The sequence below is a fragment of the Parasteatoda tepidariorum genome, chromosome 1, assembly GCF_982258835.1.
Source record: "Parasteatoda tepidariorum strain Cologne lab strain chromosome 1, Ptep-v5.0, whole genome shotgun sequence".
Lineage (NCBI taxonomy): Eukaryota > Metazoa > Arthropoda > Arachnida > Araneae > Theridiidae > Parasteatoda > Parasteatoda tepidariorum.
In genome coordinates, this window is record NC_141755.1 from 63,385,000 (window position 1) to 63,399,523 (window position 14,524).

Here is a 14,524-nt window from a genome sequence, read left to right on the forward strand (position 1 = left end):
ATTATCTGATTATTAGAAGAGAGTTTACATATCTCACTGAAACTTTATCTATAATGTTGTTGAGAAAACATTTTTCCAAAGCTTTATTTGGCACACAATAATAATGCTCCGCCATTTGATCATAAAAGTTTAGAATTATTATAAATTTACTTATTATTGAAAGTTACATTTGAGAATTAACTATACAATCACAATATTTTGCTATCTAGTCTAAGAAGTGGGGAATTCTTGATACAAACATGGAAAGAAAGTAAGCATTATGAAAAACTTTTATGAAAAGTATTATTATTTCTCTGTGAAAAATAATAGTCTAATACCATTTTTTATTATTAACGGTGTTTTCTTTTTGGTCAAAGAAACCACACTATTAAATTCTTAATTTATAAAAGAGAACTAGATTTTTTTTCTATTATCATCAACGTAAACATTTTCAACAAACAATATAACATTTTAAAACAGTTTGAAAAGTATTTTTACCCTTAATATATTTATTTAACGGTTTTTACCTGTAATATTTATTTACCATCCTTTCTTCATGTTATTCTTTGCTAATATTGTATTTTGGTTTTCATTATTTATCAACCATTTCTTATTATTGATGATGTTTTCTTATTAGATAGGGAAACCACGCTACAAGATCCAAAGTGTATTAAAAAAGCTAGTTTTTTTGGTTATCAACGTAAAATTAATACAAGTTATAAAGAGTATTTAAACAAACAATATAACATTTTAAAACAAGTTAGAAAAGTATTTTTACCCGTGTAATATATTTAATTAACGTTTTACCTGTAACATTCATTTATCATCCTTTCTTTATGCTATTCTCTGCTATTATAATGTTTTTAATTCTGGCTAATTCCAAATTAAAGACTGGAAACTAAAGCAAGGTTCTTTTATTACAAAGTAATCCCCTGATATCACCTTCATTACAAATAAAAGTATATATAATTACAAATATAAGTAAGAAATAAAAATGATAGCGCAGCAATTATTAGGGTTGACGAGCGGAGCAAACAGGAGGCAAAACATGCTCAAGCAACTTTTATAAACTGCAATTGTTTTTTTTTTTTTTTTTTTTTAATTCTATTTTATAACCGCCGTTGAACAGACGTCCCAAATCTGAGTTTACGATTATTAATGTTTAACACCGCAGTATAACAATTTCGAACCCAACCCAAAAGACAAGAGAACTCCTGGATCAAGCACTACGACGAACTCGTATCAATTAGCTACAGTTGGGATTCGAACCTAGGTAACGTCATTGGGAAGCGAACGCTAATTGGGAGGGGTTGTATCTTGCTATCACTCGTCAATCCTGGAATTTTTTTTCAGTTCTCTTCGCTTGCTCCTTACATTTCCTTTTCACCAAATCCTTCGTCACTGATTACGACATTTTCGCATATATTGCAAAAATACAACTTTTCTACTTAGATGAATTATTAAGAAAAATGATTTTTAATTTTAATAAACTAATGAAAATATAATTACATAATAGTAAACCCAGTAGAATTTATAAAAATCGGTTCAATTTTTTCAGTTTAGTTAGTAATTAAAATTGAAGAACCAAATGAAAATACCGAAGTTCTTCATTTAGGATTCTATATTCTTATGATGATTCTAATTATAATTCTATATTTATGTTAAAGTGCGAACCCAAATAATGGATTAATAATACAGAATAAGCAGAAATGTTAGCAATGTATTATTATGTAACGATAAATACTAACAATATATTTGAATATTTTAAACACCATTTATAAAACAACATCATATATGAAACCCCACTTCCCTCTTCCACCCTCTGTTTTTTTTAAATATTTGCCTATATTAGTCTATGGGGAGACAAGTGAATAAGTTTCTTCTTTATTAATGCAAACTGAAAGCCTTAGTATTTGTTATTTTATTAAACATTTTAAATGTTCTTTTTTTTTTAACTAAAAAAACATAAAAATCTAAGTAACATTTTCTTTTTTCTTATTTTTAAATTTTGAACGATGTCTTTTAAATTTTAATTTCTTTTTAATGTTATTTCTTTTTTAAAAAAACATTAATTTCTAGATTTCATTTTTTTATGATGATTATCTATTTAAAAAATATGCAAAGAAGTAATTTTCAAATTCAAAAGTAATTTTATTTTCCAAATTGAACAAAAATCTGGGAGTAGTAGTAGTTATATTTCAAATGGTATCTACCTTTAATTTGCATTTAAAATGGTTTAATTAGTTTATGGCACGAAAGTCCGAACAAACTGGAATTCAAATATTTAATAATTTAATTATTTTAGATGTAATATAATGTTTGAAATAGTAACATCTAATCACAAAGTAAAAGAATAATGTTAAAACGATCGTCGAAGCTTTCAGTTGTCTAATTGTACCTTACAGCAATTATAAATTTATCATTGCAAATCTAATTGCAGTCTAGATCTTCAAATCTGATTCGCATAGTTGATACGTACATTTTTTGCTATTGTATGCTTATAAAACACAATTTAATTTCGTTGCAATACAAAAATGTGTTTATAGAAATTATTTTCAACACTCTTTTTTTCTACATAACAATCTTTATTATTCAACCTTCAGCTAACAACAAATATTGACTCTAATTTCAATAATTGGAATCCTTTTTTCAATGAAGAGGTACATAATGCAATGGAACAATCACTTAGTCTGAATCTGTCGTAAAAATAAATGAACATCAAACGCTTGATCAGCCATTTGTAAAAATGAGAGAAATTATTTTCATGCATTAATATCTTTTAGCCGATGGTTGACCATCGCTTGCCCTTCATGGTAGACGAATCAGGGTAGAAATAGTATCTTGTTAGGTATAATAAAAGAAATCGCACTAAAAACTATAATAATTTGCAGTTGCGTCGATATCTTGATGCATAAGTAATCGTGGATGAATTGAAATTTAGAAGCAATTCTTATTAGGCTAAAGAGTCGTTCTAATTTTACGAAAGCACCTAATAAGTAGAGGGTTTTTGTGACAAAGGGGGTAGGAAGAGTATGTGAGATATTAAGATTGCCTTATTTTGAAATATTTCTTTTGAAGCAAGGAAGAAAAAAAAATATGTATCATTACATAGTAACTGTTAAAATGAATTTAGAAAAGAAGAACACTTAGAAAATTTTTAAATTTGAAATAAGAGTTGGATTCCGGAAAAGAATAAATAGGGAAAAAAATTCTTTTGCGATTTCATAGGTTAAGAAGACTTTTAATCACGAAGTAAAAAGCACCAAAGATTCCTAAAGAGTAATCGACAAAAATTTTTATAATACAAACTGATGCATAATGCTTTATTCTTTCTTTCATTTTTTTTTTTTTTTTTTTTTTTTTTTTTTTTGTAGAATTGCATTCTTTATTTGAATTTAATTTTAAAATTAGATAGTTGCAATTGATATAAAAGTTAAAGCAAAAGACAAGGGGAGATGGTTCGTCATTCTTACTTAAAAATGGAAGAGCGGTTGTAATTTGCTTATTTTTGTTGACGAGGGGGTGGGGTAAAGAGGAGTGCGGAATAAAAATTTAAACGGCCCCTAAGTTCAAAGTGTTTGATTATTTCAAAACTAATAATTTGGGGTAAAGTTGATGGATTTTTCGGAAGAATGTCATATAAATTTGTAGTTCAAATGTTGAGTCATTGCTTGTTAAAAAAAAAAATGCTTTTTTTTTTTGTTTTTAACGGATTTTATGTCTTTCAGTTAGATAAGTATTGCTTCGATAAGAATTCTTCTGAGTAGGGTACCGTGATGATTTTCTTTTCAAAATTACCCTAAGATATTATAGTTATGATTTGTGCAATAAAGATTATCAAAGTTAATAAAACCATAAATTAATATTCCTAGAATTTCGTTTATTATGAAAAATGAAATTATTTAGATTGTTCACAATAAAGAAAGAAAGAGTAAGCTTTTATTTAATACAGGAATGAGAAAAAATTAGAAGGACCTAGTTTTATATTACTTTTTGAAATTCGTTTATAATAATGAAAAAATAATAAATTAATGAAATAAGTGGTTCATGGTTCATTACGAGTGAGGAGGTGTTTTAATTTCTATGATTTATTTATGTTGGAATTCACCTTTTTTCTCTATAACACATGTTGACTTCCTTCTATAAGTTTAATATCCCAATTTTTATTAGCTTTTTTTAGTGATGGAAATTTGCTGTGAATGAAGTTTTTCAATTTCATGCTCTAATGTCCCTTGATAAGTTTTTTAATTTACAGTTGCGTTTTTTCTTTGAATTATTCTCTTAGTGCGAAGTTTTTTCTTTCCTTCTAACTCTTTTTCAGAGCATTTTATCCTGAGATCATTTTTCAATCCATTTTTGTCAATAAAAATCATGTTTATGCCAATGTTACGCTCAGGTGAATAATACCATTTCGACTTTTAACAACTCTCAAAGATTTCAAGCGTGGACCAAACAACCTCAAGAATAAGGTATACTCACGTCACAGAGATGCTTGCAATCATTTTATCAATTGGCACTATATTTCCAGATATGATCCCGAGAAATAAAACAACAATTAAATGAGTTAAAAATTTAAAAATCAGAATCTTTAGCATTTCTTACTTTCATAATTGAAGAATCATAATTGAAGAATAATTGAAGAATCATAATTGAAGAATCATAACTGGATATTTAAACTTCAAGAAGAAGAAGAAGAAGTCCTCCCATACCCACACATGTGACCTATGACGTCAGCGCCAGCTAATCCTTATCAACAAAATGGCGTATTAAAGTTGAGGTAAGTTTCTCTACATAAGTTAGAATGTTAATTAATGATAAGTTAATTAAATACAGAACCGTATAGCACTTCGAATTAGTTGAAATATAATTCTTTTTTGTCTTCTTCTTTTAGTTAACTTAGATTTATTATTTGTTTATGTATTTTATTGTAACCGTAATATATTTTTGTTTCGTGTACTTGGTAACTTCGATGTATAATTAGTTTGTTTATGTTATACATGGCTTCGTGCCTGTCTTTGTGTAAATATATTGTGAAAGAAAAGAATATAGTATGTGTGACTTAAGTTAATTGGTACTTTTGGGGCTTGACTTACTCGAAATAGAATGGAAAGAACAGTTGCTAACGCAAACAAAGCCACGTTTCAACAACCAATTAGGATCGAGATACCCACACCACGTCACTTGCAGGTATCCGATTGAAGAATCTCATTCGCAAATCGTGGGAACAAAAATATAACTTAATTAGAGATGATTTTGTTGAGTTTTGAGAGTATTTTTCAAATTATGAATAGGAATAGCTCATTGGAGAGACTACTGAACCAGCATGCTTGTTTATTTGATATTCTGAATGATCAGGTTATTGCCTTTCAGTCCCCATCTTCAGAATGACTGTGTCGTTGATTGATACTCCTATTTTTCAAGATGACAGCAACAAAGCTCACCGAGCTGGGAGAATATAGTTGTCTAAAATAGGAACTCCCCCAGACATTCGTCTGAACCTGTGGCGGTGACTATGGTAACGAGGTATGACTATTTCATGTAGGGTACGGGGTCGAGTCGGCGAGAGAAAGGGAATCTCTTTCTTCGGTCTATTGTGTTAGTCCTAGAGTGAAGCTACCCTCCCTAAAATGCGCCCTTCTTGTTTCCATAGCACCAAACGGCCTCAGACTTTTGGCGGGAGGAGTTCTTAGCTTAAACAAACTATATGTGACTGATTTGTACACACTCACTCATCAACTGACCTGCAAAATCACCTAACTTGAAACCCATAGGAAATCTGTGGATGATGTTGGAATAACGAATGAAACGCCGAAATCTGCTAGAACAAATTCTAAGAGAGTGGCGTTACCCCCTGACGACGACCGAGCTATAAATAATACATGTAGTAGAAAATACGGTTTTTACTTAAAAATATGCGAACCAGAGGAAAGTAAACTTATAAAAATGATTTAAAAAAATTCAGTTAATTTAACTAAATTATTATTTTTTAATTAATTTTAATTATTTTTAATCAAAAATTAATTTTTTTACTCATTTTTTAATTATTTTTTAATTTAACAATTTTATAAAGAAATAATAAATTATAATTTTGAGCATTCTACACAAAACGCTTTCCTTGACATTTTAATCATAAAATAACATGAATTAGGTTCAAATAATAAGATATTTATTTGCTATAAAATGTCCAAAATCAAACTTCGAACCTTCCGATAATTTATAAATTCTGATTATCTAATAACTTCTAAAATTCCGACGAACTAGAGTAAAACCAATTATTATTGTTATTATTATTATTACAAAGACAATCGCTTTGTAAAGGTATACAAACAGAAAAAAAAATCTCCAAATAATATTTTTTAGATGATTAGATTGCACTGTATATTGTCCAATATATTCGACGCTGGTAATGTTACAATATCAAGAATATACTTATTGAATTAATTTAACGGTTAATTAATTCATTTGCATTTAGTAAATATTTTAGTATGGGCACAGTAGGCCTTGGCCCTCTGTGGGCTGTCGCGCCACTGAGTTTAGTTAAATATTTTAGTAAATAAAAATTGTAAAACTTTTTTCTGTGAGTTTCAAATAATTTAAAAATTTTTTTTTAGCCTTTGTTTTGTTTTATGCCTCATAGTTTTGCGAATTTTTCAACTTTTCATATAGAATGCTAACTTTGGAAATTCTACTAGTTACTGAGTTTGAAAAAGTACTTATTCTTCTTTTCTTCCAAATGAAGTTGAATTTACTTTATTGTGGTTCTCTTGCACCAGAATTAAAATATTCAAATCTAAGAAAAATGTAACTGGCATGATAAAAAAAATTATATATTTACTGATTAATATTTACTGCAGGCACTGTAAACCATCCTTTTTGAGTAGAACGAAAAAGAAAAAAGTAAAATGAGTTAAAGCATTCAATTGTAAAGCATTTTCACAAATATTTTTGAAAACATCATGAGTGACTAAAAACATCCAAGTCGTTTCTAAAACTAACGAATAAAAATTTAATGAAAAAAAATTCTTCATTTAATTGAATTTTAAGTACTTAATTTTTAATGTAGTTGCATATTTATAAATAGTGGTACAATTTAATAGGAGCAATTTAGTGGTAATAGTGTTAGAGGTACATAAACTTTGTTTTAAGTAATAAAAATGTAGCGAAGTTAGAATTAATGTGTATAGTTTTAAGAAAAGTTGAGTGATAATTGTTAAACATTTTTTTTCTTTTGTCACGTTTTATATTTAAATAATAAGTGCAATATCGGTAGCAAAAGTATCACACAGATTAAAGTGCATATTATAAACAATAAAATAAAATGATATTAATGGAAAATATTATGTTGAGTTAAGAACTATTTTTATAGAATTTAAGATTACTATTATTATTTTTAGATAAAGATAAATAAAACCTCCTTATAAAACTTGGAGGTATTTTTAAGAATGACAGACGATTTCAGTCGTCTCAGTTATCTGTGACAATCATATAGATTTTAATACTTTTAGTCCTGCCTTCTCTTATAGTGTTTCCAGGGGAGTGTTTGCTTATTCTTCACTTTATTGATTTTCGAACACTAATTCGTATAGGGTTTGACCCTATTTTTGATAAAGATTCAATACATGCATATTATGTTCGGTAAATACAGAATTATTTGTGTAATTATCTGCATTTGATGGGGGAAGAGAATGTTTCAATTTGTCAAAAGAAAATATCCTAGAAATTTGAAGAGAACACTAGTGTGAAATGAAAGTATTTTATTTCGAGGGAGTACTGAAGCTATATTTTAAGTGGTTCAAATATAAATCTCGACTACTACAACTACAGGTGTTTCTAAATTTGTATTCGTCGATAGAGTACAGCTAGAAAATATAAATATTATTTTTTTGACAGAGAAAATAATTCGATTAAATAATCATTATTTTATAATAATCATAGTATGTATGGATTAGAAACGCATTAATTTGCCGTAGTTTTTAACATAAAAATTTATCTAATTTTAAAACTAATAAAAATAGAGGAAAGAAAAGAAATTCGATTAATATTTTGAGTAAAAATATTGAAAAATTATGGTTTTTGCTAGTTATTTTTGTATAATGGAAACTAAATTTTTCTCTTTCTTTTATTCGAAGCAGAAAAATAAGAAAAACTTTCTATTACGGGGTTTGTACCCTCCTCTGCCTTCGCTTAAATTAATATTTAACTGGGAAAATTATATGTATTGTTTGTACCTAAAAGCTCTGGAGAAAAGCTGAACCGTGTTACTTTTATTATTTCTATTAAAGAAAAAAAAAGACAAGTAAGTTTAGAAAATCAGGGGGGGGGGGAGAGCCTTCTCTCTCTCTATCTATCTATCTATCGATCTATCTATCTAAATTTATTAGACATAATAGAGAATGTACGATATTTAGAGTTAAAGAAAAAAAAATCTTTTAATAAATAAATTTTTATTAACTAAATAAAATTCGTAAATGCCTTATCAGCATCACTCTTCTACTCTCTTAACAGCGGAGATCAGTTGTATAACTAAGAATAAAAGTTCTCAGGAAAATAACAAGAGCTAATAAAATTTATAAATTTGCACACACCAATCGAAATAGCTTTTACAAATGGTGCTATTTGTTTTTACATAACTCCTGGCTTGGATTTCTAGATGTTGTTTTGTTGTTCTAGTTCATTTACGTCGCACTAGAGCTGCACAATGGGCTATTGGCGACGGTCTGGGAAACATCCCTGAGGATGATCCGAAGACATACCATCACAATTTTGATCCTCTGCGGAGGGAAGGATTTCTAGAGATAACCAGTGCATTAATTTTTTTCGAGCCTGTTCATTCTCACAAGTCGAACAACTATGTTTACTATAGGTTATTGAAATGAATGAACAAGCTCGAAGGTACACTGTTTGTTAGATGAAGATGAGTGATGCTCTTCTTGCATGCGATATATTTAAGCAGGTAAGCAGGAGGATACTGAATTATAAGCAACTAGGGCAGGGGTGGCGAACCTTTATACACCAACGTGCCATTTTTTTAAAAAAATTGTTTAATGAAGTCACAGACGTGCCGTCAAATAATTTTGACTTCATGATTATTGGGAAAATAATAATACTAAATACTATCAACTCAAAACTCTTTATTTACATTGAAAAAAAATACATTTTGCAATGTCTCAGTTCTACGCGTAATTCAACTTAAAGTAACATCAGTGTGACTTCTGTTGTTGCAGATTAGATGGCAAATAACTTATATTAGGTAGTAAGATATTAGTTTAAGCAGGACTGCTGATTTTTTTTGCTAGTTATTTACTGTCAAATTGTTTTTTATGGTTATTAATAGTTTTTTAGCATTAATTGTTATTTTTTTATTAATAATTGTTTATTATTTTGTTTGTTTTTTGTGAATTTTAATTTAATAGTTGCATATGCTTCATAGTGTAATAACATTTGTGTAATAATAATTCATAGTGCAATAACAATTGTGATCGCTGGCGTGCCCAAAATATTGTGTCGTGTGCCATAAATGGCACGCGTGCCATTGGTTCGCCATCCCTGAACTAGGGTGAAGAAAGTGGAGCAATTTTTTCAGAGTCCTTTCTTTAATTATAAAGATGGAAACCATACATAGCATAAAGCTCTATAGGCGTTATGGTAGGCTCCTGAGCTGTGCCTTCTTCTTTAACTTTCACGCAGCTTTTACCACGGGAGAGATAACGGCAGACTCAACGAACTTTTATTGATTCAAATAAATTCCATTGTGTGACTTAAAGATTCAAGGTGAATCTTGAGCAGGGACGGATCCAGAAATTTTTCTTGGAAGGGGGGGGGTCATAGACTCAGATTCCCCCCCCCCTCCAATAAATTTTTTTTATTAAAATTTTTTTTAGAATTTTCTTTTTTTGAAAAAAAAAAAAAACTGGATTTTTTTAGTCTTTTCATTTATTTTTTTCATAACGAACAATAGAACAATACATAAATAATTCAAGTATTCAGCATCTTTAAATAATAAATGTAATGCGTTTTTTAGAAACTTTGGCAAATCTTTTAATGATTTTTCCGACATCCAAATCAATTTTTCGATGAATGTTTAAGAATACGAGTCCATTTAATCGTTCTTGGATTATTATTCTTGAAACAGTGAAGAACATAATTAGAAGGAAAAAAAAATCGTAAGAAGGAAATTATCCGGGGGATCATGACCCCTATGCCCCCCCCCCTGGATCCGCCACTGATTTTGAGCGTCAAACAGAACCTCCCGCTGTGAGCCTTGCCAATGCATTACTGATCGCACAGCTCAGGAGGATGCCTAATGCCCAATTCTCACAGGTTTGAACGTAAATAATTTTTATTTTATCTTCACTAAACTTCATTTGATTCGTTTGTTCCGATTTGATTGAAAAATTAAAAATTTCTAAGTTAAAAATATAAAAGAACTAACTTGAGTCAAACCTTAACTGTGACTGCGCCACATTATTTATTTTTAACAGCACGCCTTAAAAGGAAAGTAAGCAGACGAGTTTAATTTGACCGCCTTTTTAAAAGTGAATTTGTTATTCATTTATGCTCTGCGTTGGTGTGTATATTGTTTGACCACTATGCATTACAAAATAAGAAATAAAACTTCAAGTAATTAGATTAATTACTTCTTACTAGTTAATGAAAGAGTATATTTAGGGAAGATTATAATTCAGGTATGGGTGAAGAAAATATTTGTTTACTAATTTCTTTATCTAATATCAATTCGGTGATACATGTATGCCTTAATGATTAACGTCGTTGTGATTTTGATGTGTATATTTTTTTTCTTCATCATAAGATTTCAAAACAGATAATTGTTATGGATCTTAAAATGTATCAAAGTTTTATGAATACAATGATTTGTTTAATTTATGCCGGCAGTTTTCATGCTCAGTTTGTTATAACATTCAACTTGGTACTATGATTGCACTTTTATATAGCATGAACATGTACTTACTGTGAGTTATTGTAATTAATTTTATTTCACTACTTAGATTTTATGCCTCGATTTTTTTTTATTAATCTTTTAGAGGCATTTTTATTACTTCTTTTTTTTCTTCTTTTCTTAGCCTATTCGTTTAATATTTTTTTTTTCAAAGCTTCATTTTTACTTTAAAATATCCAGGTAAAATATTCAAAAAATCTTAAAATTGGATTGCTTTTGAACTAGTAATTTAAGTCAATTGTATTTTATTGGTAAAAAAAAAATATTTATGTAAAAAAATATCTGTTTAACCCATATAAGAAGCTCATTTTAAAATTAAGTTTATCTAACTTTTTAACTTGTGATTCTTTCATATATATATTTGAAAGTACTATGTTAGGAAGAAATTAATGACATTTTTCATTTTAACTATTTAATAGTTATATGTATTCAGCATGATTTTTTAGCTTATGACTTGTTTACAATTTCTTGTTTAAGAGATACCTTGATAATTATGCTATGTTATTCTTCATTACATATTATATGAATTTACAGTTGCTATATAAATCAAACATAGTACAGGGTTTAATAATTAATGAAAAAAAATTTAACCCTGCTTAATAGCTTAATATTTTATTTTTTCTACAACTAGGAAAAAAAAATCTTAATGCAAAAGTGCTAGTAATGTAAATCTGTTAAACTGTACTAAGTCTCCTGTAATTTAATATGATAATTTAAATCGCAATATAATATTTTTTAATCGTTAAACCCTATTTTAACGAAAAAAAGACATTTTTTGTATATATATACGTAAAATATATGTTGTTGATTTTAAAACGTGAATACAAATATGTTGTAGTAAAAGATACTTATCTGTTTTGTGAAGTTGTAAAAACCTATTACCACAGTATCCATGTTAGTATATTAGATACTTATTACCACAATGTCAAGAATATTTACTTTTGTAATTAATTTATCACTGGCTTGAATTATAATTTAAAACTCTCCAAAATGGATAAGTACCAAAACATGGGCGTTGCAGATGTCTTATTTTTGAGGGGTCCTACTTTGATGAAATTAAAAGACATAGTCACACTAGTTCACTAAATTTCACACATAGCAAATATTTCTTAATTTTGCTAAAAATCTGTAAAAAGAGTAATCTTTTTCTTGATTTTAGCTTTCATTAATTTAAATTTATGATGTTTTTGAAAATTTTCTTTTTGTTTGATATATTGAGGGGACTTTAAGAGATTTCTAGTTATTGAGGAGGATATATATCCACTGTCCCCCCTCTTGCTAATGACACCCATGTACTAAAATATAACTATTAATATAACAATTAAAGTTATTAAATCTTTGTCTATTATCAGTTTTTAAAAATAACTTTTATTTTAAAATAAATTTTATTTTAAAATTGCAACCTTAGGTATTTTTTAAATGGTATTTAAAAAGTGTCTGTAATTTATAGGTTCTTATAAACAGGTTTGTTGTTTTCAGTAATTTTTACTATTAAGTTTGTAAAAAGCTAACTGAATATATCTTTGGTTTATGCTTTACATTATTTTTGCTACTGGTGCAAATTAGATACTTAACTTGCCTTCCATATGGTAGTTTCTTTTTTATTAAAACTTAAACTTTATTAAAAAAATCTTTAAAAATATTATTAGTTTAACAAGAAAGGATTTTTAAAAATGTTTTAAAACCCCTCCATCTTTTTTAGTTTAAAATTTTATCAGTTAAAGTATTTATAATTAAAAAAAAAATTATATTTTCAAAAATATGTTTGATAGTTTCTGGAAAGCTCTTTTTTGATGTTGATCTTCTTTGACATTTTTAGCTCTTCAATGGAGAATTTACTGCATGCTCGTGATAAAGTGGGAGTTCAAGATTTTGTGCTTTTAGATGATTATACAAATGAAAATGCATTTATTGGTAATCTTTACAAGAGATTTCAGGAAAATCTAATTTACGTAAGTAATATTACATAATTTGTTTAATTTAAAATCCTCGAATTCTAAAGATTTTTCAAAGTATTTGAAAAAAAAAGTTATCTAAAAGTAGTTGATTGATTTTAAAATGTAATGGTAGGTTTAAATTTTAATACCCTCTTTATTTGTATAATTCGGTCAAATATGTGAAAATACTGGTAACTTTTTATACCATATTTTATTAGTAGTCAGGTTAATATTATAAATTGGAATATATTTTATAAATAAAAAGAGGTATCTTTTTAGGAATATGTTATTATTTCATTGAATAGTTGAAACATTTGTTTCTTGGGTGATACCACATTGTAAGCATTATATTTTTATTAAAATGTTCTTGTTACTATTATTAAAAATACATAATTATTTGATTTGTTCCATGTATTTTTGCTGTTTTATTATTCTTGCATAAAATGTTTTTTATAAAACTATTTATTTTTAATAAAAATGATAGTATTTTAATGTTTTTTTAACATAATTTTATAGACTTATATTGGTCCTGTGGTTATATCAGTGAATCCATATCAAGATTTAGACTTGTATAGTCCCGAAATTATTGAGCAGTACCAGAATGTAAATTTTTTTGAGTTACCTCCTCACATGTAAGTAAATGTTTATTTAATTTTTTTCAAGTCACTTTTAAAACATATTGTACATTTTTTGTTGCTAACATTTTGAAATAGTTATTACCTAAATTATGTTTATTCAAGAAAATCTGCATAATTAATTGTGTTTGTCAATTTAAATGACTAAGTCGTGTGTAAAAATATCAATGTTTTGATGACATACAACAGCAAAACATTATATATGTATAACTTGAAAGAGTTATATTTATTCTATAATATTTGCTTTTAATTTAAATAGCTCTAAACCATATTTGATTTATGCAATTCAATTACATTCTTTGTTGTAGATAATTATCAATCAATGTTTTATTTAAAATGCTCAGATTAATATCATTAGATGTGAATGCAATGTATTTAAAATCTATATTTTTACAATTGCTTCAAATTTAAGTAGATTCGATTCATATTTAATTTTATAATTTATAAATTTTTTTATTTATTTTTTCACTGTACATTTACATTTTTTTTACTGTACATATACATTTAAAACCTTTAAAATGTAACACTAATGAATGCTGTAAATAACACAATTTTTAAATCTCCATGTGACAAATGTAATAGCTATCGTATGATACTCCCTATTTTAAAAAATGTAGATACTTAATGTGTAAAGACATAATGAAGCTGTATAATAGTATAATTAACATGTAATTTGGCCTTCATTTAGATAAGATTTAAAATAGTTATAAAATGTCACTATACTAAGTGTAGAAATTATCTTATTTTACTTTTTGTGAATTCATTTAATAAATTTTACATTATAAATATAACAAATGTTGTTGTTACATATGGCTTTATTGGAAATATTAATCCATATACAATGTTCAACTTTAAGTGGACTTAAACAAGGAGTAAAAAGGAACAAAATTAAAATAACAAACAAAGAAAACCCATGACAAACACATATTAATACAAAAAGAACACATAGAAAAAATTAAAGTAAGAAAAAAAAAATATATATACAGTGAAGAATGAGGAGTAGTCTTTACAGAGAG

The 14,524-nt window shown here is 27.3% G+C and overlaps 1 protein-coding gene across 9 annotated transcripts in view; it reads left to right on the forward strand.

Moving 5' to 3' along the window:
* Nucleotides 1-14,524, forward strand: part of Myo61F (unconventional myosin 61F) — an 89,877-nt gene that overhangs the window by 43,549 nt on the left and 31,804 nt on the right. For 3 of the 9 annotated variants that reach the window (XM_071179718.2, XM_071179719.2, XM_016058712.3), the window contains exons 2-3: nucleotides 12,756-12,888; nucleotides 13,390-13,505. In XM_071179718.2, the coding sequence (XP_071035819.2) occupies nucleotides 12,763-12,888; nucleotides 13,390-13,505 (242 nt within the window). In that variant the 5' untranslated portion in view covers nucleotides 12,756-12,762. Of the gene's footprint in view, nucleotides 1-11; nucleotides 251-3,317; nucleotides 4,757-10,261; nucleotides 10,665-10,863; nucleotides 10,950-12,755; nucleotides 12,889-13,389; nucleotides 13,506-14,524 lie in introns of those variants that run through there. The other 6 variants (XM_016058710.4, XM_071179716.2, XM_087165345.1 and 3 more) reach the window with 6 other exon arrangements.